General features: G+C 41.9%; 1 protein-coding gene across 1 annotated transcript in view; it reads right to left on the reverse strand.

Moving 5' to 3' along the window:
• Nucleotides 1–27168, reverse strand: part of Cntnap2 (contactin associated protein 2) — a 2029549-nt gene that overhangs the window by 492771 nt on the left and 1509610 nt on the right. Inside the window, exon 14 of the mRNA XM_040740424.1 lies at nt 19107–19263. Within this exon, the coding sequence (XP_040596358.1) occupies nt 19107–19263 (157 nt within the window). The remainder of the gene's footprint in view (nt 1–19106; nt 19264–27168) is intronic.

Consider the following 27168-nt stretch of genomic DNA (forward strand, 5'->3'; position numbering starts at 1 on the left):
AAAAATTTGTTTATGTTGCCCCAAGAACAGTGTCACACAACAGGCAGGACTGTCCCCAGACCCAATACACAATCAGGTGGATCAGTCAGAAGCACGAGAATCATGGACGGCTGTTTAGAAGGCTAGTCACAGCAAACAGTGCCAGTACAATCCAAGTTTGTGTAAGACTGTACAATCTACAGCTTTCCTAACCCTGGATCTAGCCAGGGGAACTTACCTACCCTTTTAACTGTAGTAAAAGGCTCTGCTACATTTCAACTCATTATGTCAGAGTTTTTCCCTAACGAAGAAAATAAATGAATAAGTCACCTGTATTAATCTGCTTGCCATCGCCTCAAACAGACTACACAGTGAACAGCTCCTTTAGAGACTTATTTAGCCCAAAGGTGCGGAGCTCTGTGTTGCCGTCTGGTCATTATCTGGTGAGAGCCATCTTATTGAGTCAGGGCACACAGAGGATGTCACGTATGTCACATGGGAAGACAGCGAGTGTGCTGTGCTGGCTTTTGTCTCTCCTGTTCGTTCTCCTCCCCTCTTTCTGCCCCTCCTTTCCTTATTCTACAAACAGTAGTTCAAACATGGAATCCCCATCCTAATGCTCATCTAATATCAATTATTTCTCAAAGGACCTAACTCTGACTTTGGGGATTATTTTTCTAAAACTTGAATTCTGTGGACTAAGCACACTTAACCCTAAAGTACTACCCATGAATATGAACAAAATATAACACTGTTTGACAATTTACATGTCTTTTCCATATTACTGAATTGTTCATGAGTTTTCTTTTTTCTGACACAGGGTCTCATGTAGCCCAGGATAGCTTCCTAATTTCTTTATAGCTGAGCATGAGACTGGACTCTGCATCCTCTTTCCTCCACCTCCAGAGAATGCAGGGGTTGCGGGTATATGCCCCTAAACTTGGCTTCAATTTGTTTAATTTAACCTGTAGTATTGTTCTGTAGAGGAGGCATGGCTGCTGTCATAAACACTTTCTTTCTCATCATTGCCTTGTCCTTTGGCATTCTTAATACCAAGAAATCAAGGGTATTTAGTTTCTTTAGACCCACGTTGTGATTTGTAGCTAGTGCTTGGGCTCAAGCTGGAGTCTTGACCACTGCTCTGCTTTCATAGGAATGGATTTACTACTCCAATGATCCTAGTAGCACCAAGAGTTACTTCTGAACTGGGAAAGAGCTGCTTTGTTTGTTTGTACTCATTTCAAGCTTATTAGTTAAAGATAGCTTAATTTTCTCCGTAAAATTCCGATGATACCACATGTGTGAAAAGGGAATGAGTTAGGTTTTAGAATTTACGAGAGACTGTAAGTATTGGTCCATTTGTGTGATTCTTTGCCTGGCTGCTCTTCTGAAACTAGACGCTTTTGGCCTATTCTACAGCATCAGAAAAACAGTGTTCATTTAATCTTTCTAAGGCTTAGATTAAGTCCGACTTCTTTTGCTAACCCCGTTTAGCTAGTAACATCCATGCTATTTCAACCATTCTAGCCGTGACTTAAAGGCTCTCAGGGTGAAGGCAGCAAAGGAGGGGTGTGATTGCTAGACTGCTCATCATTTGAGGGAGTACGGCATTTTTCATTTCCTTGCTTAAAAATGCTCTCTCAAGGAAGTGGGGGTATTTTAAAACTTTTATCCATCAGTTTCAAACAGAATATTAAGTGTATACTTCATTTATTTTTGGAGTCTCTGCTCTTTCTAATATGTGTCACTGCTTTATTGTCTTATTGTGGTAAATATCAAAGCTAGGGGAAACTCCTATGATGATTATGTAGCAGCTGACTTTGGAAATGAATGTCAATTTAAATTGGCTTCTCTGGCATTTATTAGTAATTCAATTTTATTCTGTGTAATTACAAGATTATAAATAATTCAAATTAGAGTAGAAATATAGTCCTCAGACATCTCCAGATCATCTCTTTTACTTTCAGATATGTCAACCTGTCTTAAAATTCCAAAAACTCCATTGTCTTGTTACACAAATTCTAATCAATCAAGTATTTTAAAAATGTTTCTTGTTTACCTCACATAACCTGCCATCCCTTCAGTTTCCTCTCATAAAATATATTTTCCTTTATATTGTTGACATTTATCCCTAGTGTTCATAAGATGAGCTTCGAAATAAAGATTATAATGACTTCCCATGAAGTATAATCTGTTACCAGTCAATCAGACTTTAAATTTTATTTTAATTTGGAGAGAGTAGATTTTCATGTAGATCGAGGTGGTTTGAAGTGTTTCACGTATGAAAACATGGGGGCTTTAATCTTCCTTTTACTCTATTAGTAGCATCTAACTAATAGTAATATTTAACTGCTAGTAATATCTTTGGCCTATAAATATCAGATCATGAACTAACTCAAGAAAATATATGCCAAGGTATTTGTTAACTACCCAAAATCAAATGTTTCAGATGAACATTGACAATTTCCAGGGACACTTTTCACATTTATCATGGAAGAAAAGGATGCTTCCATCATAATCCTATAATGAATTTCTAAAGGCTAATCTCTGGGATCTGTGGTGTAAAGGACTTCAGGAAGCTCCCCTAGTCCCTCAGTGATGGGGAAAGAGTATAGAGGTTCACAGAGGTAGCAGAGCTGCTGGTCTCTTCCCTCTTCAACTCCTAAGGTTCTGTTTAAATCTTTCCATAATGGATTTTTTTTTCAAATAAAATCCCATTTGAAGAAAGCATATCCAGTTCAAAGAAGAGGGGCATCTGACAAAATATTTTAGGTGGAGAAAGATGTATTTTTCTCCACAACGTCATTATCACTAAGTCCTTCTCTGTGCAAGTTTGAATTTTTCCAACACTAAAATAAAATGTATTCAATCTGAAAAGGCTATGTACTGTGTTTCCAATTGTGTACCATGTTCTAAGAGATAGAAATGTGGGGACATTAAAGGGAGCAGTGGCTTCCAGATATGAAGGATCAGAAGGAGGGACAGTCAAGACAAAGGACTTGTGCATGTGTGTGCACAAACATACGTGTACACACACATTTCTTTTCAAAAATAAAGTCTTATTATTTCATCCTAGGCTGCACTCAAACTCATAGCCCCCCTCCTCATCTTAGCATTCAGGGGGCTACTACTACAAGGGATATGAACTGCCATGTCTGGTCTCACATCACAATGTTTATCAAAACCTATAGAAAATATAATAAAAAGAATCCCAAAGTAAGGGTAGGGACTTTGAGTGATATGATGTACCAATTTAATTTTCTTACATGTAGCAAACACATTTCTCGTGGTGCATGTTGGCACTGGTAGGGCTGTGTGTGTGTGTGTGTGTGTGTGTGTGTGTGTATGTGTTTGGGGAGGTGGTCTTTGTAACATCCATTTGATTTTGCTATGAACCTACACTTATGTTAAAAATTTAAGTCAATTAAAAACAGAATTTAGCTGAACTGTTAAACAAATAGTAAGTAACTCCTTAGAATATATTATATTTCCAAAAGTTTGCTATTGAATGATGTCACCCATAGCTTGTATTGTAATTGGTTCCTCAGGCTGGACATGGTCATGATCATTGTGATCTTGAATCACAGTACCTTTGCTCACCCTTAGGAGATGATCCTCACAAGAGTGAATCTACTAACATTCTCTCTCTAGGGAATGGGGGGATAGTCTAAGAAGCTTAATGAAGCTCTGCTCATTTTCGGGGTATATAGGTGGTTAACAATTGTCAGGAGAAGACTCTTGGTATTACAGCTGTCTATAAGCTTCCCTTGATTCTTGTAACTAATCCCAGTTAACACATTGGTTCATCAAGCTAGTTGTTGACAGCATCCTTTCTTTGGTTGTTGAATCCCTCTTTATCTTGATGAGTATACTTAGACAACCCAAGAAATATACTTTAAAAAGAACTACCTATGAGTCCATGGTGGAGTAGGATCCTTTAGGACTATACAGTTGCCAGGATCACAACTGGCATGGGAAAGAAGGTCCATGGTTCTAGCTGATGTGGTACGACGGCTTTGAGACTTGAAGTCCGGGTTTCAGAAATTCTTCAACACTCATGACTTTAATTAGGAAGCCAGGGTACTTGAAATGGAGTGCATTTTCCATGGTGATAAAGAAGAACGGGTTGGACAAGATCACTAAATAAGTTAATGAGTGACAATAACTCATGAGTATGAAAAGAACAACCCGAAAACAACCAGCATGAACCATTCGCATGTACCTTCCCTTGCAAGACGAATATAGTTCATAAAAAAAAATCACTGCTGTGGTTTGAATATAAAGTGTCCTTCATAGGCTCATGTTTGAACAATTGGTCCTTAGGTGGTAGGACTATTTGGAAAGGTTATGGAACCTCTAGGAAATGAACCCTTCTTGGAGAAGTATTGTCACAAGGGCTGGGCTTTAACGCTTATAGAACGGCTCCAGTTTTTGTGCCCTCTCTGTTTCCTGACTGTGGATGAAATGTGATCAGACAGCTTCCTGCTCCTACTGCCAAGTCCCCACTGGCTTTTGTCAGGCCTTTTCCATTGTGACGGACTCTGTCCCTCTGGGTCTGTCAAGCAAAACAAACCCTTTCTCCATACTTCTCTTCTTGCCAGGTAGTTTATCACAATAACACACAAGAAACCAACACAGCCATCAATGCATTTGTGGAAGGAAGGTCATGTAGTAATCTGATTCTCTTAAGAGGAGGGCAGGAAGCCTAGACATCTGTCCAGAAGGTCTGGGCCTTACTTTTCAAAGGCTGCTATGATAGCGTCACTGGTAAATTTCTCCTAATATTGACTTTAAGTGATGGGCATGAGTCTGGGCATAGTGAACTCAAAACCAACTGACACATTTCCAAATGAAGAGACCACTCTTAAGAAGAAAGATTGGTTGTTTTCATATCATTGTTTTTTCTTTTCCTCAATGAAGTGCTTAATTTATCTTCCTTCTGTCCTCATTTTTCCCTTCAATATTTGTAATTTGCATGGGAGTGCATATTTAAAATGTAACAAGGATTCAATGTGATCCTTGTAAATACTTTCTATACTAGAAATAGATATTGTGAATATACCGGAGATAATTTGTATGCTGCTAATTAGGATTGGACAGAATCATTCTTTTCAATTTTCATAGGGGTTCTTAGAATTGTTTATAAGCTCGACTTCATTTGCAAAATGTGCACTCTAAAATCCTACCCCAGGTCTTCCTGTGACTTTGTGTTCTCATCATGGAATTTCCCTACTCACAGTGGTATTCAGCTTTTGTGCACAGTAAGCATGCTTGTGGAACACATCTATTACCTTGTCTATTCAACCCACTGCTCACACTCATTACCCGCACACTCAGAAACACAAGTCTAAGAAAACAATTTAGATAAGGCTCAAACATATGAAACTTTAAAAAATTCAATGGTTAGGTTTAGTATTTTTATTCTAAAGCTAGAGAAAAAAGTTAAATAACTTCCTGAAGTCCCTGTGATGGTTGTTGTCAACTGTCAACTTGCCAAGATCTGGAGTCACCAGTGGAGATGGACCCGTGGCTGTGCCTGTGAAGACTTATCTTGATTAAGTTAACTGATATGGAAAGATCTATTTTAACTGAGGGTGGGATCATTCTCTGGGCAGGGACCCTGGACCATACTAAAGGAGAAAGGGAGCTGACAGCTCCCATCCATCACTTTCTGCTTCTTGACTATGAAGACACTGACAATCTACCTCAAGCTCCTGCTGCTGTGACTTCCTGAGATAATGATCTGTGACCCTGAACTGTGAGCTAAGATTAAACCTTTTCCCTTACACTGCGTTTGCTAGAGTATTTTATCATAACAACAGGAAAAGTAAATAAAGCAGTTATATGGCTCTACATACTAACTCGTAGAAGCTGTCTATTACTGCTATTGGTCCTGTGAAGAGTCTTGTAAATATCAGCAGTATAATGAACAAATGGGTAGATAGATACATGAAAACATTCACCCTTAAAAAGTCTATTTCAATTGATGACAGCATTAAGGCCCTTAGGAAATACAATAGCTCCCATGTAATGCAGGACGCTGACTAAATGCCACCTAAATTATCACAAAACAAAATAAGTGTTGCAATCTTCCAGATACTGTCCTAGTTATGAAGACCCTTAGATAGTAGAGTCAAGGTTGTGTAGCTCATGAAGAGTGTGACAGTTTAAGTTACAGACTGAGACTAATAATGGTTAGAATGTGGGCTGATGGCATTCTCTCCAGGAAGAAATGCTATCTTGTTGAAACACCCACCATGATCATCTCATCCTCTGAAGGCTGTTAGATGTTATGAATCTAAGAAAATGGATAGAGTCTCATTAGCCAACCATTTCTCTGTCTGCCCATTAAAACAGAAGATGACTGGCAGGCCAGGTACATGGAACTGTAATGATAAAGTCAAGAAGACATGTTCTCGTGTCTGATGATCATTAGAGGACAAAACACTGAAACCTCTCATCCACCCACCCTGAGCTTCTGAGTGCCTCCTTGAAGGGCCTATTACTATGGATGTCGCTGGATTCACACGGGCTGGATTACTGGATAAGCGGTGAATGTTTCTGCCAACAGCAGTGTGTCACCTACATGAAGGAGATCAGGTATCATTGAGATTCCCCCCTGTCCCAGTTCAGCTGGTCAGAAGACTAGCACAGAGAAAGTCCCACCCCTCGCCTTCCATGTTCAGTGCTTCTAGAACAAACAAGCAATGGAAAGTCTAAGAAACACAGTATTGGTCAGTATATGGGCCTGCTTTTCAAGTTAATCTTCCAGATCATTCTGTCAGTCAGGCTGTACCTGCCACCAGCATGAGGAAACCTAAAGATGCATGGAGTGTCCTTTCAGTGGATTGCCACAACAGAAAGGAAACTTCTGGTTTTCTATTGCTGCCACAGCAAATCAGCACAGACTGAGTGGAAGGAAAATAGTACAAACGTAGCACGTGAATGGCTTGTGAGCTGGGGACTTTGCCTGAGTTTCCTAGACAAAAGTTAGTTAAGTTGGTGTCAAGGCCATGTCCCTTCTTCAGTCTCTAAGAGAAAGTGTGCTTTCCCGCCTTTTCCGGATACTGTAGCCTACCTGTGCTTCTTGACTCGTGACCCCTTTCCTCACCTTCAAAACTACCAGGACAGCATGGCACTGACCATTCTGCTGTCACATTGCTATCTGACCACACCCAGAAAGGGCTCCACTGTCTTCCATTTTTACCACTCACGTCGCCAGGCTGAAGAATATCCTGGAGCAATCGCTTCAGTTCTGGGACTGCATGTAGAACAACACTGGCAGGTTCTCCCAACTGTATTAGTGCCCAGTTTGTACACTCTGGGGATCAGGGTGGGGACATCTGGGGCCATTATTCTTCTCTAAATACTGGCAAAGCAATGTCTTTCCCAGCGCCGACGGGGACAGGTAAGGGAGTGTCCTCACCGGTACCCATCACTGCAAACTTTCCAACCATACTATGTTTCTGTGACCGCATAAAAGGCATCCATAAATCTTTCCTTAATAAAAAGACATCAAAGTAGTCTTAGAGAAGTATCAGGCTCATATTATCGGTATAAGATAACATCATTTTGTGTGTGTGTGTGTGTGTGTGTGTGTGTAATAGGAATACAGGACACTTACATAATACATGTGCATACCCCTGTGAGTAAAGCTTATGAATGCATTAGTTACTCTTCTTGTTGTTGTGACAGATACCAGAGAAAAGCAGCATAAGAAGAAAAGGGTTGGTTACAGTTTGACCTTACGGGTCGTCATGGCAGCAGGGGCATGAGACTACTGGTCATATTGCGTATACAGACAGGAAGAAGAGAGAGATGAAGGCCGGTGCTAATCTCCCTTTCTCCTTTTTGTGCAGCCAAGGACCCTCAGCCTGGTGCCTTCCACTTTGCAGTGAGTCTTCCTGCTTGAGTTAATCGAACCTAGGATGAAGTCTTGGGTGACTTTTAGCTCCTGCCAAGTTAACAATATTAACAATCGCAGCAACTTAAAGATGGAAGGGTTTTTTTCTCTCTCTCTCTCACGGTTTGAGGGTGCTTTTTGTGGAAAGCATTCTTATTTATATATATACATATATTTTTTTCTATTAAAGCCAGCTCAATCTCACTATAAATCAATAGATTCCAACCACACACTAGAAATCTCATCAACCTGGTCATGTTTATAAGAAGCCAGACCGAGATAACTGCAGGTCCAGACAGAGGGGACTGTCGAGGTGGAAGTCGATTTGAAAGCTGCTTGAATATCATCATTAAGAACTGAAAAAGAAGACCAAGGTGATGACACGGCCAGGTGTCTGGGGAGGACCCATGAGAGGTGACAGTTTGGTGCTGTGAAAAGCAATGGGCTTGGGAAACTGCAAGGGTAGCGGCATTAATGGCAACATACTCAGAGACAAAGGGATGAGGTCACTGACCTGATGGAGAATGGGGTGGGGGGTGAGTTTCATCTGCAAGGAGTTTCAGCTCTCAGGGAACTAATAGCAAACAAACAAACAAATGGCCTGTGTCCATAACATCCACAATGATGTCATGCTTCAAAGTTTCCTTCTGGCACTTTTTTCAACTCAATGACAAGGATGTCGTGTGTGTGTGTGTGTTAACGTATGTGCAGGTATACATATATATGCAATGTCTGGGCACATGTATATGTGCATGTATGTGTGTGGAAGCTAGAAGACAATCTTGTATGACATTCTTCAAGAACTGATGATCTTATATCTTTTGTGGGGAGGGACAGGGTCTCTTACTAGCTTGGATCTTGCCATGTAAATAGACTAGGCTGCTGGCCTCAGGGATCTGTCTGTCTCTACCTCCTCAGCTCTGGGATTATATGTGCCACCACACGTAGCTGCTGCTGCCACTACCACACCTGCCTCTTCTTCTTCTTCAACATAGGTTCTAGGAATTGAACTCAGGTATCCATGCTTGCAAAGTAGGAATTTTACCAACTGACCTATTGTTCCTGATTCAACATGCTTTTTAATTTCATCCTGAGGCAAAATTGATTTGGGGAGCAAATGCATTTTGTTTCTTAGACCAAACAACAGATCTCATAGAGCAGGCTAAGGAATGTTTTCTTGGATCAGTCTTCTGTTTCTCTCAAGCTGACCACATCATCTATTCCGCTTAAGTCCATTTAAAATTTGGCTCCATCTATTTCCAGAACCTGTGGCCTTCTGAATAGCTTACAAATAGACAAATACCTGATTCATCTCTCTCTCTCTCTCTCTCTCTCTCTCTCTCTCTCTCTCTCTCTCTCTCTCTCTCTGCTGTCATCAATATTCCATTGTGCTGTGGTCAAACCATATTGACACTTCACTGACATCTTTCTGAGGTCCAATTACCTTCCTGTCAGGGTACAATTCATGAGATATCAGGAGAATTCTATGCCATGCAAGCAGGTTGGCTCTTGAATATGCCAGAGACAGTATGACATATATATATATATATATGTATATATATATATATATATATATATATGTTGCCCCATCCTTGTTGCCACAAAATGTTTTAACTCAGTTCTGAGAGAAGCACAGGAGCTTGAGGGAAACACAGAGCCTCAGTGATTGTGTTCTTGCCTAGGTGAGCCTGGATGGTATTTCCTTCTGTGTGTCCTAGTGTGAACCCACAATGAGAGCCCAAGAGTTTTTATCTGGGGCTCCTAACACTGATACATTTGAAAGCTTGTGCCCTTTTGAAAGGACTTAGCTCTTTAGACTTTGCAGGGGTGTCATGTGACCAGATAGTTTGTTGTTGTTTGGATGTGTAAAGTCCTCCTGGGCTCTTGTTTAGGAATGCTTGGCTCCTCGTAGATGTCACTGTTGGGGAGATTGCACATAACCATAACAACCTTCCCCTTGTCTGAAAGGATTTTTCTTCTGTATTAGGATTTCCTGTTTCTGTTCATTTCACTCTTTATAAGGGGAGGTCCTCTTCAGATATGTGTTGTCTGGATTTCTCTCCCCTTCCTTCCTCCACTGAACAGCCTGTTTTATCTTAAAATCCAAGGATATAAGCACTGTGCTTGTTTCTTTCTTGGGAGCAATGGGAAGGGCTGGTGCTTCCCAGAGCTTTTAACCACTATCACTGTATAGAGTTTCTTGATTATGGAAAATAATGTCTGTGGCTTTCTGTTTCTGTCCCTGTCAGGGAGATGCATCTAGATTGCTCTAAGAATTAGTGCCCGAAAATAAAGCTTGACATTCCATGTGAAGTGTATGAAGTGCACCTTTGGTGTCATGATGTAAATGCTGTGGAACCTTGCCTGGGAGATATTAGAGGTCATTTCTCCAGAGTGAATCATATTTAAACTGCTGTATCTCTAGGAAGTCATCTTCATCTATAGAAAAGTGGCTCCATTGTTAACTAGGATTTCCTTTAAACAATTAGCAGGAGGAGTTAGTAGTCTTTTCCCTTTCCTTCCCCAACAAGGAGAGGGCAAAAATAAAAGCAGACTCATATTACCACTGAGCTCATTGGGACACGTTAGTCCCATAGAGATGTTTCCAAGGGGGGGACATTATGACATGGGGATGCATTCATCGACTATGCAACAGTCTAGTGATGGTCTAGAGTCTAGTGATGGTCTAGAGTCTAGTGATGGTCTAGAGTCTAGTGATGGTCTAGAGTCTAGTGATGGTCTAGAGTCTAGTGATGTCTAGGTCAAATGAGGACTTCCATCTGTGGCTGAGGCTTAGAATTTCTTCCTAAAGGAGACCAGTGTTGGTTACATCAATCAGACAAGATGTAGTTGTTCTTTCTGTAGGTTCAGGGATACTTTCTGTCCCTCTGATGTCTGGGAGAAGGCTGCCACGGTGAGGCAGATGGCTACAGAGGGCAGCACTGGGGCTCTGCATGACCTTTGAATCTGCTTTCTTCCGCGATCTCCAAGTAAGGGCTATTTTGGGAAGCAGTCTCTCACGTCTTGAGGTCTGACGATTCCATTAGCCTCTAGTTTTCAGTCTTGCTGAAGGTGTGGTGTGGTCTATTTTCCACTGCATAGGGAGGGGCTGAGTAAGAAACCTGTTCTAGTTCATAAGAGCATCTGTGATGGCCATAGACCGAAAGGTCTGGGGAGGGACAGCAGACCAGGGTTTTGCAAAGCACTCTCAGCATCAGGATCAGAACAGGGATGGATACCAGAGCCTATAGCAGAAGAGGTTGGCTGGGAGAGCTGTTTCAGAAGACCCCAAACGTAACTGGCTGTGTGTGTGTGTGTGTGTGTGCGCGCGCCTGCATGCACACTCACATGTGTCTGGTGTATGGGAACCTCTTGATATGAGCTTCTTCAACTACAGTAGAGGTATGTTGAAAACTTTCTGATAAAATATAGAAAGGCCTGCATGCCTGCAGATATCTTCTCCTTGAAATCTCTTCTCTACTCCATTGTATTGGTAAGTTTTCTTGTTGCTAGAATATAATGTCTGTCAAGAATGATCCAAGATGGCCTGGAGAGGTGGCAGAGCAGTTAAAGCCACTTACTGCTCCTTCAGAGGATATAGGGCTCAATTCCCAGTACCCATGATGATCCACCACCCTCTTTGGGCATCAAGCATGCTTGTGGTACACATACATATATGTAAGCAAACCACCCATACATATTAAAAAAAACAACTTAAGAAAGGTTAATATTGGTTCAGGGTTTGCGGGTGAGTCTACCATGGCAAGGAATGGCAGGAGTGTGAGGAAAAAGTTCCATTGTATTTACGGTCAAGAAGCCAAGAGTGAGGAATGCTGGTTTTATTCTGTCTGGGACCCTTTTTATTTTGTCTAGGAGCCCAGTCCCCAGAATAGTGATAACAACACTTAGGATAGATATTCCAATTTCAGTTAAGCAAATCAGGAAGCTCTTTTGCAGACATGACCAGATGTTTGTAATCTAGGTAATTTTAGATCATCTCAAATTGATATTCCATACTCAACATCATATTTACCATATGGTACCTACTTCAACTCTGTGGCCAAGAAAGGGCCACGGTGAGCTCCTACAACTTCCTAAAGTTCACAGAACCAGCAAGGTATAGAGTCAGGATTCAACAGTTAGAAACGATTCAGATCAAAGTATCCTAAAGAATCTTTCTCTTATATTTTTTGCAGTGAGTTAGCCTCTAATGGATGAGCCATCCCTCCAGCCCAAGAATCCTTCTCTTATAAGATTAAAACAGTAGGACATTCACACATATACATTGAGAACACCATGTAGGTCTATAAAAGCACATAGCCACAAGGGAGTCATACACTCATGCTCACTGTGGAACTACTTGCTGTCTCAAATGTATCTACAAATGTAGAAACAACTCAGATATCCACATCTGGGTTAATGAATAAGCTAGCACAGTCTTTGCTCACAGTGGAGACTTAGACACAGCTATGAAAAGAGACAAACTTGTGCTATCCATTAAAAGATGCACCTTGACAGCATCATGCTAAGTGAAAGAAGCCAGTCACAAGAAAACAAATCTTTTATAATTTCTCTCATGAGAGGTATATACAGTGGTTGAAGTCACAGAGACAGGAGGTAGAGTGGTAGTTATCAGGGGTATTGGGGAGTTACTGTTTAATAGGCATGGAACTTCTCTTCCTTTAGATGAGAGGATTCTAAAGACAAATGAAAGGCGATGATGGCACAACAAAATTAATATATTAATATCAATTAATTAACATTTAAAATATCATTTAACATTTGTCACATAAAAATGCAAAAACCTGACATCTCTCTCATGTTTTTTGTCTGTCTGTCTATTTATGTGTGTGTGTTACATACTATCTAAGTATGAGGAGTTGTCTGTTCTGAGTTTGGTAAATTAACCTCTCTGGGACTGAATTTCCTCACCTATATGGTGACAGGACAAATGTGAGGTTTAAATGACATGCTATATTTCGGTCATTCGGAATTGTACCTGGCATGTAATGGATGGGTCTAGTAGCATTATCTGATCAATGAGATAGATGAAACTGTACTCATAAATATTCGAGCTCATGTAAAAGGCATCTGAAAACTTTGTAGGAAAATGTAGGCAAAATGATTAGATGAAGTCATATATGAACAGTGAAAACGTACAATGAATACTCTTTTAAATATTCAAGATACTCAGCAATTAGTTCCGTGGGTAGGAAGCAGGGCCAAAGGAAAGCAATTTGCTGGCTTTGAGCCATGGGGGGAAGACCCTTGGATAAAGTCCTATCTGTGGAAGCCTGGACATAGGTTATTTCCAGCCGAGAAAGCAAATGCCTGCTAGACAAGCACATTGCATTCAGAAAGAACAAAACGGGAATTCAGCTGGTTAGCGTCTGATCAGCCTTCCTAATGTGGGGGTGGGAACTGCTTGCTAATTGCCCCGCAAAGACTGATCTAATGGCTTTTCACTTCACTTCCCTCTCTCCATGCCTGCATCCTCTTGGCCAGGATGCAATTGTGCAGAAACCCTACAACGAGAGCCACACCATGAGAGAAGGGTGCCCGAGCAGAGAACGACACCCCTTCACCCGTGATTCTGTTTCAGAATGGCTAATTTCAGAGGCGACGATCTCGCTCATTGAGCTGGGCTGCATGAGACCAGGAATTACCCAGCAGTGGCTGCTTAGCTGAGACCCATGGTCGCTTAATTAGGATTCTGGCATGGTAGGTGGGAATATTGACTATTGCTGTGAATAGTAAATCATAAATGTTAAATCACATTCAATCCCAGAAATAACTGTGCAAAACTTCTCACAGCATAGATAATCAGGCAATTATTGGGATGGTTAGAGGACCCCCAGGCCATGGTGGCTTCGTTGTGAGACCTGTCCTGCTCTGAGTTACAGTTTCATTTATCTCAGCTCCATTTGTATGTATTTTACTCTACTGGGTAAGAGTTAAATGTTCAATATCGGCTTCAGTGTTAGACATAGAACATGTGGTCTATGGTTGAAACTTAGAATTTAAAATTTTCAAATAGCTGGTTAAAACCGCAGCACTAACAAATTGTCTGAAAGATAAAAGCAATGGAAAGATCTTCACAATATTATGTGAAAGCTCTAGCCTGGGAACGTGAGATGGGGATTTTAGCCTTTTTGATGCTCATTATAGTTCATTTATCTGTGTTTCTTTTTAAAATTTTGAGACCTAAATTATGCAATCCGCAATTTCAGAATTTTTTAATGACTTTACTTAGGGCCAAGTCTGGTATTTAAGTAATAATAAAAATGACACATCCCCTTCAGAGTCCATTCATAAACACATTTTAGGACCTTCATGTGAAGTATTATCTGATTACATTTTGCTTATAATGAAACCAGTGGTGAGATGACTCAGGTGCTCGCCTCACCCATCTGAGGATCTTACTTCAATCCTTGAAATCCAAATAAAGGCAGACAGAAAGAACTGACTCCATAAAGTGTTCTCCACACATTTAGCTTGGCATGCCCCTCTACCCCATCATTACATATAAATCTCTCTCTCTCTCTCTCTCACACACACACACACACACACACACCACCACCACCACCACCACCACCTCCATCAGCATCAGCAGCAGCAGCAGCAGCAGCAGCAGCAGTTTTAAAAATCCAATGTCCCCAAGCTGGGCCTCAGAAGCTCAATGATACAGGAGTACTTCGTACTCATTCGAGTCTCTTGTCCACTGGATGAAACGAGACTTTGCTATTGACGTGAGCCCATGGGAAGAAGTAACTTTCTTTTCGGGATGAAAGCAGTCTGAATCAGGGGCCAGCAGGGCCTTATTCTTACCTCACAGCACATTCAGAGTGATTTCCCACATGGGTTGTACTTGCCTGCCCACTCACTAAGTTTTCCCTTTCCCTGAATCTCTCAGCGAAAGAAGTAACAGCAGTGATTATGGGGGGCGCTCAGAGGCTCTCCTGGGTACTGCTCCCCACTCACAGCTCCTCGTAAGGGAGGCAGTGGCACCCAAAGTCAGCTTCCCCACCTGTCCTGGGAGGGGGCAGGCTCCCAGACAGTGTTGCAGAGCATGTACTGGAATCTTGGCCTTAAAAGCCACTGACTGCAATGTTTGGCCCCTGAAAAAGCTTTTCTTGTCTCTGTCCAATGGAGGATAGGAGCAAGGGCTTGGTGAAGTCTGTAGGACAGCCTACCTCTTATGCCATTTCTGGGGGTGCTGGGCTAGGAACCAAAATTCTGAGCATGTCCATAATACCCGCAGGGAGAGGGATAGAATCTAGCTTGAGGCCTGCTGAAGGGCCGGGCAAGAGTGAGAAGGAGTCATTTCCCAGGAAGGTTCATCTCTGATTATTCACTTGGAAGCATTGGGAAATGCAACACAAACCACCTAGGAGAATTTCATGTGATCAGGGGAGATGGAACAGTTGGTAAAGCAATTAAAGTGTTTGCTTTGCAAGCATGAGGACCTGAGTTTGGTCCCCAGAACTCATGTAGAAATGCCAAAGCTGGGAATGGAGACGTACACTTGTAATCTTAACATGGATGAGGCAGAGCGGTGGATCATCTGGTCAGTCATCCTTGCTTAATTGACAAACCCTAGGCCAGTGGGAGACCTTGTCTCAACACAAGGTGGACAGTCATCCTGAAGACCATGACACCCAAGTTGTCTTCTGCCCCCTCTTCCCATGCACATATTGACTTACACACATTTGTGCATGTACACACACACACACATCACACACACAGCACACATATACACCCAAACACAGATGTGCATCTCCACACCTTCCTACATACATTCAGAGAATACCAAATGGACTATGTATCCTACACCATACAACCTACTAAACATCCACTTTTCTGTATTCTGCTTAATTTAGTATATATGAGTGTTTTCACATTAAGTGTTTCAGCCATGATTTATTTTTAGTATACTGACAATGGATCAAGTTGTTGGGAGGCTAGAATCTCTGGGAGTAGCCCAGCTTCAAGTTAAGTTCTCTCGACTGTTCTGATTATTTTGAAAGAGGATTCCTGACAGACTTCGGATATTTAGAGCATCTACTTGAGAACCTTTGCCTAATGTATTACTGGGATAAGCCTGGAATCTTTATCTCTTGTGTCACAGAACATTTCATAGTTTCTCTTATAAATGTGTTTCTCAAAATACAGCACCTTATTGCTGTATGGCATCAAACGAACTCTACAGAAGCAAAATGGTGGTAAGGATAACATAGTTGCGATTCAGGCAAAGAGGAAGCAAGGCGCCAGCGTTGACATGAGCCCTGGGTATCTAAAATACTTCAGTTCATCCAAAGCTGGCTGAGGAGGTCTGTGAGAGGATGGAACTAGTATAGTCACACCAAGCTTTCTGCTCTGTGATCTGGATTCAGTTGCATTCTTTGGAAGGTTTCAAAGGCAAATGCATTTCTCTAATGTTTGTATTTCTTCCCTGAAATTCTACTGATGGTACATTCTGGGCTTGACTGCAGAAATTAGGTTAGCTGAACTCATTGTCCTCCACCTAGACTACTTGGTCTCCATGGCTTTCTGGTACTCCATTTCAAGGAGTTCAAACATCAAACCTGCATGGACTTTTTTGTTTTGTTTTGTTTGTCTCTCAAGGTTGAAAATGGCAGACCCTGGTAGCTACTAATTCTCCAGGATCTCATATATACCCTTACATTCTCAATGACCCTTCCAATCTGCGTGTCAAGCCCTTGATGGTTTTTAAGGACAGCTGTGGTTTGGGTGAGAATGTCCTCCGTCATCTCAGACACTTGAATACTCGGTCCCCAGTTGCTGGAGCTGATTGAGGAGTCTTAGGAGGTATGACCTTGTTGGAAAAAGTACCTCACTGAGGGCATCCTTTGGGGTTTCTCTGCCTCATGCTTGTGGCTTAAGATGCAAGCGCTCAGCTTTGTATTCCAGTTGCTATCTCTGCCTGTTGCTGTGGTAGTGGTGGACTCTTCTCCCTCTGGAGCTTTCAGCCAAAATAAATCCTTACTTCTACAACACACCTTGGTCACGGTGTTTTATTATACCAGAAGAAAAGCATCTAACAAAGGGACTTTTGTGACATCATTTTTCTGATTCCTTCTTTCCTTCACGTACTTTCATGGGAGTCTGCACAGTACTGCCTGGCTAACCTCTAGTCACATGATACTCCCATGTACTGACAGTTCCCACACAGTCTGTGCTCATGTACGCCTCCCCTTCAAGAACATCAATCCAGACAGCCCCCACTTCTCATTTGAGCATGTCACTTTCTCTGGGGACATTCTTTGCTTCTCCCTCCCTTCCCTCAGCTAGTGTGGAAATTTCTCCCACTAGCAAGTTGTGTCCTACACACCTTCTTCCAAGTCCTGAATCTGTCTTGGTGACCACATATATGCCTATGACTTTTCCTACAATTGGTTTGTAAGTTGCCTACGGATGAAGGCATGTTCTATTGTCAATAATCTCTTTGCACCTAGCATGATGTCTAGAAACAAGGAGGTTTACTTGGAGGCATGCCCTAGATTTTCCTCTCCCTGTCTTTACTAGTGCTCCTACAAGGTAGGGCTAGAAGAATTGAACAATGATCATGATAATGATATTCTGGCTGTGCCAAGCCAGCCACCTGAAGGGCCAGGGAATCAGAGCAAGAAGAGACAAGTGGATCAGAGAGTCTTCCAAGCCTGCTGACTGACAGCATAACCAGGACAAAGGAAAAATGAGTCAGGGCAGAGCTTATTGTTGGTGCTACTTGCTGTTTCATCCCCAGTACCTGGCAGAGCCTCTGTCATGGAAACTTTCAACTGATATTTGCTGAATGCATGACAAGATGGGGGGACGGACAGAATGAAAAAGAGATTGACCTGACTGCCATGCCCTCCGCATTTCCAACTTTTTTACTCTCTGTGCAACATGTGTGTGTAAGTATAGATGTCTTCTTCAAACAAAGTTGAAATTTGCCATTGGGATTTTTGTTTCACAACAAACCACAGGTGAAACATAATGAGGGACTGGAAAGATTGCCCAGTGGTTTGGAACACTTGCTGCTCTTGCAGAGGTCCAGGGTTCAATTGTCAACAACTACACTGAATGTTTTATAAGTGCCTGCAACTCCAGCTCTAGAGGATCTGATCCTTTCTTCTGGCCTCTGAGGGTTCTACAGACAAGTGGCCGACATTCACACAGACACATATATTTATAAAAATAATCTTAAAAATAGAGTATGGCTGCTATTTATGTTTTAAAGAAGTAAAAATACCCTTAGATTCTAAGTCACTGAAACAAAATCTTCCATCTACTAAAAGAAATAAAATTCTTGGGAACTTTGTAGACTTCCTGCCTGAAAAATCTGTCATTTTTTTGTCTTTTCAGAATTAGCTATTGATCTTGCACAACATTCTTGCAGGCAGTGACTCGGGCAGACTTGGTTACCAGAGAGATCCAGGGCTCTGCTTCCTGCAGCCACACAGAGCAGGGATGGACAGGAGGCTCCAACACTGTCTGACCTGTAGGAGGTGGGCTAGACTTCTCCTTCTGGTTTAGATTCTTCCAGCTGAACTTCGAGGCTCTCTCTTCTTTTCCCAGAGATGGACAGCTAATTTTATCTTTATCTGTGACTGACACTGCCTTAGTCACTCACTGAGAAGCAGGACAAAAGCCAGTGGAGGGATGAAAACAGCCCAAAATAGATCTTTCTTGAAGCGGTGTGTAGCGGGGTTATAAACAATTTGGAGTGTGATGGCAAAGGAGACAGGCAAGCACTTGTGAGCAATGAGAGCAAAGCCCCCTCCCCCGCCCATCCGTAGTCTGCATACTAGAGCAAACGTCCTGGAAACCAAAGGCCTTTGCCAGATGCTCGTCTTCTCTCTTTCTCTCTCTCAGGTGTCTGCACCTTGCATTCTGCCCTAGCTGTTCCCTTCATCCTTGCTGGGAACCTGTTGTAACGGAAGTCGGTGCTGCCAGCATGACTCATTATTTTCCTCTCGGAATGGAAGGTGAGCACATCAGTTATGCGTCTGTCAGCGTCTAAATGCAAACCTTTGTCGCACTGACCTCACTCTGCTTTTGTGATGTCAGGGTTCTCCTCACCTTTGTCCGCTGAGCTAGCTCCCCACGTTTCTGGGTTTCTCGCCTACTATTGGCTCACTCGAGCACTCTCTCAGACTTCCCTTCTATGAACCCATTTGACATGCAGACTCGGGGAAGGATGCCCATTCTGGGCACTCACCACTGCTTGTAGTCTGCGTCGCAGTTGCAGTAGTATTTGGGATCTGTGCAGTTGCGCTCGATGCCGCAGGCACACTTCTGAATTCCAGGCTCCGAGCCTCCCCAGTAGTAATGCTTCTCATTGGCTTTGCCAACCCACCAAGTGTAAGGACTTCCATCTGCAAGAAAGGGTAAAGTCAGCAGTTAGAGAGAGGCCTAAATTGTACCATTATAACATCACCCTTGTTCTCTCTTCCTGGGAGGTATAGCAGTCTCTGATAGACTGAGTGGCACTTGTACATCTTTAAAGTAAAATTAGTTAAATATTAGGAATATTTAATCTTAAAAAATCAGACAGAACATTGAATTTCAAGTTTCTCCTCTGCTCTCCACATATCTTCTTGGATGAAGCTTTGACATTCAAGCTCCTATAATTTAGGTATTAATTCAGTGAGCTGGAATCCTAGAATGCATTGAAGCTATATGGGGCCATTCTGTAATATTCTAACTCCATAGCTGACTTTGCTTTTCTTTGAAGTGATACAAATATAGAGATAAAAGATGACCAAAGCTAAGTGTGGGCTTTGTCATGTCTTAAGTTTGACCTCCTAATTTTTAATCATGAAGAACTTTGGTCTAGAAAGGTTAAAAACCCTTCTTTTATTACCCAGTAGATTAATACCCCACATCAAATTCTGACACCGTATCATCCAACACTCGCTATCTATTATGAAGTTGTCCATAGCGTCCATGTCCATGCAATCGACAAGTTGTGAATCAAAGAGATTTGGAAAACAAAAACAAAACAAACAAACAAACAAAAACACCCTTGTCTCTGTAGCAAACATACACAGACCTCTCGTGGTGATTCCTTTAGTAACTATGTAATAACTATTTACATATCTTTTACCTTGCATTAGCTATTAGGATTGATCTAGAGATACAGCACATTAGAGAGTATGTGGGTACGTTGGTTATACAAAGTGTGATGTAAGGAACCTGAGTAATTTGTGTACAGATGCTGGGATCTATAGGATCTTCTGGATCCAAAATCCCATACCTCTTCCATTCATTCAATCATTCTTTTGCCTAATCACCAAACCCCATCGTGTTTCCATTATGTGCCAAACAGTAGATCAATAGAGAAGAAATGCAGGTTGGGGAAACAGATGAATATAGGAGAGGGAGTGAGGTAAAGGAAGTCATGGTTAATGCTTTCTCCGAGCTGTGTCTTGTGGATTGATTGGGCAAGATCTCAGCGAACCAAATGTTAAGAGGAAATGAGTCCTATATCAAATGGAACGGTAGGTAACAATTCATACAGAAGAGTTTTATTCACAAAATGTATGCAGGATCATGCGTGTGCCTCAGAGTAAGGCTGGGCAGAACAGTTAGGGAGTGTAGCAGCAGAAGACAGTACTAGATAGCCAATTAGGGCTGAGCTGTAAAGTCTTTGTCCAAACGAGAAATTGTTTCATGCTGACCAGTTCTTGCTTTTCAAGGCTTCTTTTCTGTAGCTTACAAAGACCGAACTTTATCCTGAGATAATGGGAGGCCACTGAAGGATTTGGAGCAGGGAATCATTACTGTTCAGTTTGGGCTTTAAAAATCTAGAGTAAGATAAAATATGAGTTTCTGTGTGGTGAAATCAGGGAGGGCAGATGTGAAGTACTCTTAATAATGGAGAAGATAACTGATAACCTGGAATGGAGAAGCAGAAAACAGAAAGCATCTGGCACAGCTGGGGTAGGTGGGGTTTGGGAGAGGAGAGGAGAAAACGACATTGTGAACTCTGGGCTCCTGGTCTCAGTAAGCAAGAACACTGGTATGCTTCGTAAGGGTAGGAAAGACATTTCTAAGTTCAACTTGAAAAAAGATGATGAGTCTGACACTTACTTCAGGCAATTGGGTGATATCCAGCCCTGGGAGCATTTCCTGAACTGAAAGTCTTGTTTCAGGACCCATCAGGGCAAGCTGGAAAATTCCCGGGGAGGCAGAGACACAGGTGGGATCTCTAAGACTACAGCAGCATTGCAAACCATGCTGCGATGCCACAGAAGGCTGCCTTAAGAAGTGGAAGGAAAATGAACCCACTTAAAGAGAATGGCAGGAAGAAATGCCTGGAGACAGAAAGGATGAGAGGGGTGACTGAGAAGACACTGGCCACGGGACTTTTTTCTTCCATTTTAACATGCTGAAAGCACCAAGTGTGAAACCTCCCTGCTTAACAAATCGCCTAAGTATTTGACACAGCATGCTAATCATAACTACAGTGCTGTCCAGAAATACTCTAGAACCCATTCACCTTGTTTAACAGAAACTCTTATCTATTAGCAGTGGCCCTGTTTCCTCTGTTCCTAGCTCCACTAATATCTATTCTCTTTGAATCTGTGATTTGCTGCCTTAGGACTCTGACACAATTGCAATGATGCATTAAGTATGTATGTCAGTACACAATGCAATTTCCTTTCTGCTTTCTCCTTCTGTCAGTCTTTATTCCTATTTTATTTTTTTCTATAAGGAAATAACACCATTCTTGTAGAGGCAGAAAAATCTGCAATAGGTAAGAATGTGGAAGAATTTGGGGGATAGTCTAAGAGAACAGATGATAGAGGAAACTAGAAATCATGCGATTAATGGAGGCAGTGCCGGGCAGTAAGCCAAAGAAACAATCTATTAAAAATCTCTAGGTCTGTGGGTGAAATTCTTCACAAGAGTCTGCCTCAACCTGTCCTTTCAGGATGCTAAGTACATACTTGTATCTGTCAGTGGTCTGAGGAAAGATGTGGGAAAGCCTTACATTCTTTAACTACCAACTGGGTAATCCCAACATCTAAGCAAATAATATCATAATTACCACGATGGAATATGCCCACATTTCTGTGATACTGAGTTGGATAGTTTTCCTCAAGAACAGTTTTGTTAAAATGCAGACAGTTCAAAGCCACTGAAAATGGTTCTGGATCCAGGGTTGTGTTCTGTGTAATGAGGGAACCAACATTTGAATTTGAAAAGGAACAGTTGGGTATTCCACTCCATATAAGTACCCAGGTTTCACTTCATTTAGAAAGTTTACTGTTTTCCATGTCACGTTCGTCATGGGGGAATGTAAAATAAGAAACTGAACTTGATTTCATAGACAGCTGGGAGAGAAAGATTTGACCTCTGTTTCAAAGGGAGAGAGAAGCCAGCTCTCTGAGACAAGGGGCCGATGGTGGATATTCTTCTGTATGCTGTGTATATATGTTTCTCTTACTGGTGATGAATAAATACTGATTGGCCCTACCAGACATGGAGAATTCTGGGGAGAAGACAAAGAGTGAGTTGCAAGGGAGATGCCATGTAGCCACCAAAGGAGCAACATGCCAGAGCATTACCAATAAGCCGCAGCCTTGTGGCATTACACAGTTTAATAAAAATGGATTAATAATTAAGAGAGAGCCAGCCAATAAGAAGCCTGAGCCATTGGCCAAACAGTTTATAATTAATATAAGCCTCAGTGTGTTTATTTGGGACTGCACAGCTGGAGGCCCAGGAGGGGCAGAGCCTCCATCAACAAGCAGCCATTCTGTAGCTGTGGCCTCTCCAGAGGGGCCCTGTCTCAGCAGAGAGGCATTTGGGTTTGAGCTCTGTATTCAAGTGATTTTGCTTCAATGTCTCTCCTCTTTTTGTCAGAGTTGGGGAAAAGTACCAGAATTTTGATGTTTTCCAATGTCAAAGATGCGACCCACGATATGATATTATTTTCTTTTTTAACATCCACAGTTTTTTTAATGAAGGCTTGCAAAGTATCATTTATGGGAACTGTTTAATCTCTGCCATCCCAGGAAAAGTTGAGGTCATTTGACCTTTGAACCGTAGTAGGTCTGCTTGAGTCTGTATCTGGCTGTGTTACCACGGAAAGTGGGCTCTGAGAAGATGCTGAACCGACTGCGCATGGGAACTCCTGAAGGAATCTGTCTGCTGAGAGTCATTGGCTGATGAGAGCTTCAGTACTGCGGAGAGGTTGGAAGTTGCAGGTCCAGATGCAATTTATGTTACTCTAGGCTAAGTCCTTACTTTCTGGACTACCCATTCCTTGCCCTCCTCTGTGTCAGAACTAACTATCTTGTGACAAAAGATAAAATGTTTTAGAACCTACCGACTTAGCAGGCAAATAGTGTCTACCGGTTCACGAGCTAAGAATGCCATCCAACAGCATCGTGAACCTATAGGAAAGCTTCCCTCATTGCGACATACCTGCCTCTCTGATGTGCCCCACTTGCCTTGATTCTGTAGAACTATAAAAACTTTGTGAAACTGCTTCCGCATCGGAACGTTGAAATTAGGGTAATATAAATCTGTGTTGCCATGGCCACTCACAATGGCTCCAGAACAAACTGTCTTTCATTTCCTAAAGTGATTAAATATGAGAGCTAAAAATCCGAGGGCTGTGGTTTTTGTGTCAACAGCAGGAAGCATGCAAAGGTAGGTGGTGCTGGGCTGACCTTACAAAAGTCACCCGGGCCAAACGACACCTTACCAATATGGAAACTTTACTTCCTTAGTTATTGAATCCAGTCTGGATATTTCTTTCTTTTAGCTGAGGATTGTTAGATGGTTTCTCCTCCAGTAAACTTTAGTTAGTGTCATTGATGTATAAAAGTAGGTGTAATACTTTCTGACTGGGGGACAGGGATAAAGCATACACAAATAGAAGCGGAGTTAATGAACCAACCAATAGGAAAGGCCTTATTCAGGCCATGCCAAAAATGCTCAGTAGAAGAATTCTGTATCTCAGACCTTCCATTTCTTGTCTGTTCTCTCCAGGAGTCAACTGGACAACTCAGCACGGCATTCTTCTTGTCATTTCAGACAGTGATAGGAACTCACACCACCCAGGAGCTGTCTGTAGTTCAATATTCTTTGTGAAAATCAGAACAATGTCAACAAAAGAAGCAAGATAACATTCAGCCTCACCTTCTGAAGGAGGCTATGAGATTGGGAGAAGAGGGATGGCTGGTCCCTGGCAGCACCTGCAGGGGCTGCCCAGGCACTGAGGAGGGGGAAGTTCAATTGTCAGGTTTGTTTAGACGTACAGCAAGAACTCTCAGGTCCACATGAATGCCAGGCTCTTCATCGGTAGTGTGTGTGCATGCATGCGTATGTGTTTCTACAGTTGGATGTGCATTTCATCTGCTTGTATATGTGCCTGGGTGCGTATCTGCCTCCACAGGCCTGAGGTCAACTTTGGGTGTCATTCCTTAGGTGTCTACATCCTGGTTTTTGAGTCAAGGTCTCTCACTAGTCTTGGATTCATGGAAGCTATACTGCTGGGTTAGCGAGAATCCCAGGGTCCCCACCTTCCCGGAATTGGGATTATTATCCTGCCTCACTGTTTGTTCTTAAGTGATATTCGATCTAGGTATCAAACTCATAGTTGCATGCTTGCAGGGCAAGTACTTTACCAACTGACCCTCCCTCCCATCCCTGCTACCAGTTTTTGCAAGAAAGATCCTCATTTCACTTCAGGAAGCAACTCTTACTAGACAGCAGGATACAAAGAGGAGTTCTACAGTGGCATTTCCTCTGTTCAGTCTGAAGAGGTGACATGCCAGGGATCAGGGGAGAGCCTGAGGGGGACTTGGTTATCAAGCCTCTTTTCCCTTCTCCGCCTTTTTGTCAAACCACAGCACTGCTGCTCCAGTAACTAATGTTTCAGGAGAGGGAGATGAGGGGAGTTCAAAGTTGATGTTACTGCATTCTCTTTTTGAGAAGAATAAATCAAGTCCACAGGAAGTACATGACTTTTGGCAATGAGCAAGCCAACCAAATGCCAATAAGACAAACCTGTTCCTGGGCAAAAAAGGACATTGTACACTTAGTTATTCATACTGGCTAATTTGCTTAAATCACTATAACAAAAATAAATTAATAATTTTGTATATGTTTCATATTCAGCAAGGAAAGAGTGCTTCAATTTTTCTACGAAGAACTGCCTCATTTCAGTGTAATCCTAATGAAATGCTACTTGTTTTTCTTTATAAGCCATTACTTACCTGTTAATTGGCTTTGGGATAAAAACAGTTAAAAAGTAATCAGAGTAAAAGATGAGATTTGAAGTGGTAAGAAAGAAAGAAATAATCCAAGAGTTCAGAAACTTATCCCTAACCTTAGCCTATGAAGATTCTAGTTAACTATGTCATGTAGGTGAGTCACTGTATTCAGATGCCACAATCTAGGTTAATGAGGCACTGTGTTGTTAAGGTGAGTCACAGTGAATTAAATCAGCCAGGCACAGATGGAATGAAGTCTAATCAGTCTGCTGCTTGGGTCCACTTCAGGAAATTGTATCACAGCAGAGAGTTTCTTAGGAGCTGGATGAAGGGAGAGAAAAGAGGGTACTTCAAGACTTAAGGGAACTACTAGTACTGTTAATAACAAATTATTGCAGCAGTACCAGACCAGATGGATGGAGACCTCTGGAGTATGTAGCCTGTACATGGGATTTTCAGAATGTGTTCTTTAGAACACAGGTCTGTATTATGTGCATGTGCAACTTAATTGACTGCTTAACTAGTATACAGGCATGTGATCAAACAAGACTCAGGTTCGTGTCTGGGACATCTAATGAGTTTCATTGGTCCACTTCTAGAGGATACATAAAACAATACCCCCAAGGCTTCATAGTGCCCTCAATGAAAACATTTAACTATTGCCAACTTATCTTTTATGGACTCACAGGAGACTTTTTAGCAAGAGAAAACAGAAGAGCTTCAACTTGCCCAAACCACCATGGCATTAAGTGTCCCCTGCTGGCAGCTGCTTTGCAGCCATCCTGTTTTTGTATACTGTAGATGTTCAAGGCCTCTAGTTAATGGCTGGCTTCAGTCCTTTCAAAGTATTTTTTGTATAGCATATGTTCATATTGCAGTTGGATAGACACATAAGTAATACAGGTCCCAACTGGACACAAAGTGCAGTATCTAACCTATCATCTCAGTCAGGATCCTCCTAAGAAGCTCAGGTTCTACTGTCTCCCTCTCTTCCACTCTCTCTACCATGCTAGTTAGTTACAGACGCCTTAACTGATTTAATTGTGTGTGCAGAGCCTCCATATACCAGGAAGAACCTTCATTCTAGTGAATGCTGTTGATCTAAGGAAGAGGAGATGGAAGAGTGTGAGTGACTTTAGTCAATTTAGCTACCAGATTATTCTTCTTCAGATAAACTGGCAGTTATAGTATCCAAGAATAGGGTGGAGTTCACTTTTCCTTCAGCTTGAAATGTGCATAATCCAAGGGATTCAGGGTCCCTGAGACTAACGGAGATAACAACTCCTGATCCCAGGAATAGGAAGCAGGAACTAGCTCTAAAATTTTCTGGTTTAGAGTGTCAGTCAGTCTTTGACATGCAGAGTCTGTTTTCCTCAACTTACTCGCTTTCCAAAACTGGACCACAGGGCCCATGTCTCAAGATTCTTATAGAAGCAAGAGGCCTAGCAGCAAGTACATGGAGTGAGCACTTCTGGTTACAGTGCCTCTCCTACCCCAACACTGGTAGAAGATAACATAGAGATGCAGGAAAGGGTTTCCAGGTTACCCTGTATCCTTCTGAGATTCCAGTAAACAATGTAGACTCCCTGGCCTACAGGATAATGTTATGGAAAGAAGCTTAAAGAAAAATATTGAGGCAGTCATTGATTACCTGTGGGACTTCCTACCAGATAAGTCTGACCTAGAGAAGGGACACTATTGACTTTAGTTCATTGGACATTTGGAATAGTATGTTTAGAAACAGGTCCACATACCCTTACAGTCTTAACTCATCTCCCAGTATTTATATAGCAAGGTATAAATAATAGCAAGGTATTATATCAGTCAGTTTTTCCTTGCTAAATGTATAAGAGAAAGATTTTTGCTAGCTCATATCTTTACAGGTTGCAGCTCATGGTTGGTTGATTCTAGTCTTGTTTCCTCAAAAAACATCATGGAGGAGAGAAGATGGCAGGGGGAAACTAGGTTACAGATATTAAGAAGTGGTATTTATTATAGAAGCACCTTCTTTTAATTCATTTTTTCAGCATAGTATAGTTATTACCTTTT

Source organism: Mesocricetus auratus, unplaced genomic scaffold (genome assembly GCF_017639785.1).
Source record: "Mesocricetus auratus isolate SY011 unplaced genomic scaffold, BCM_Maur_2.0 Super-Scaffold_100694, whole genome shotgun sequence".
NCBI classification, from domain to species: Eukaryota; Metazoa; Chordata; class Mammalia; order Rodentia; family Cricetidae; genus Mesocricetus; species Mesocricetus auratus.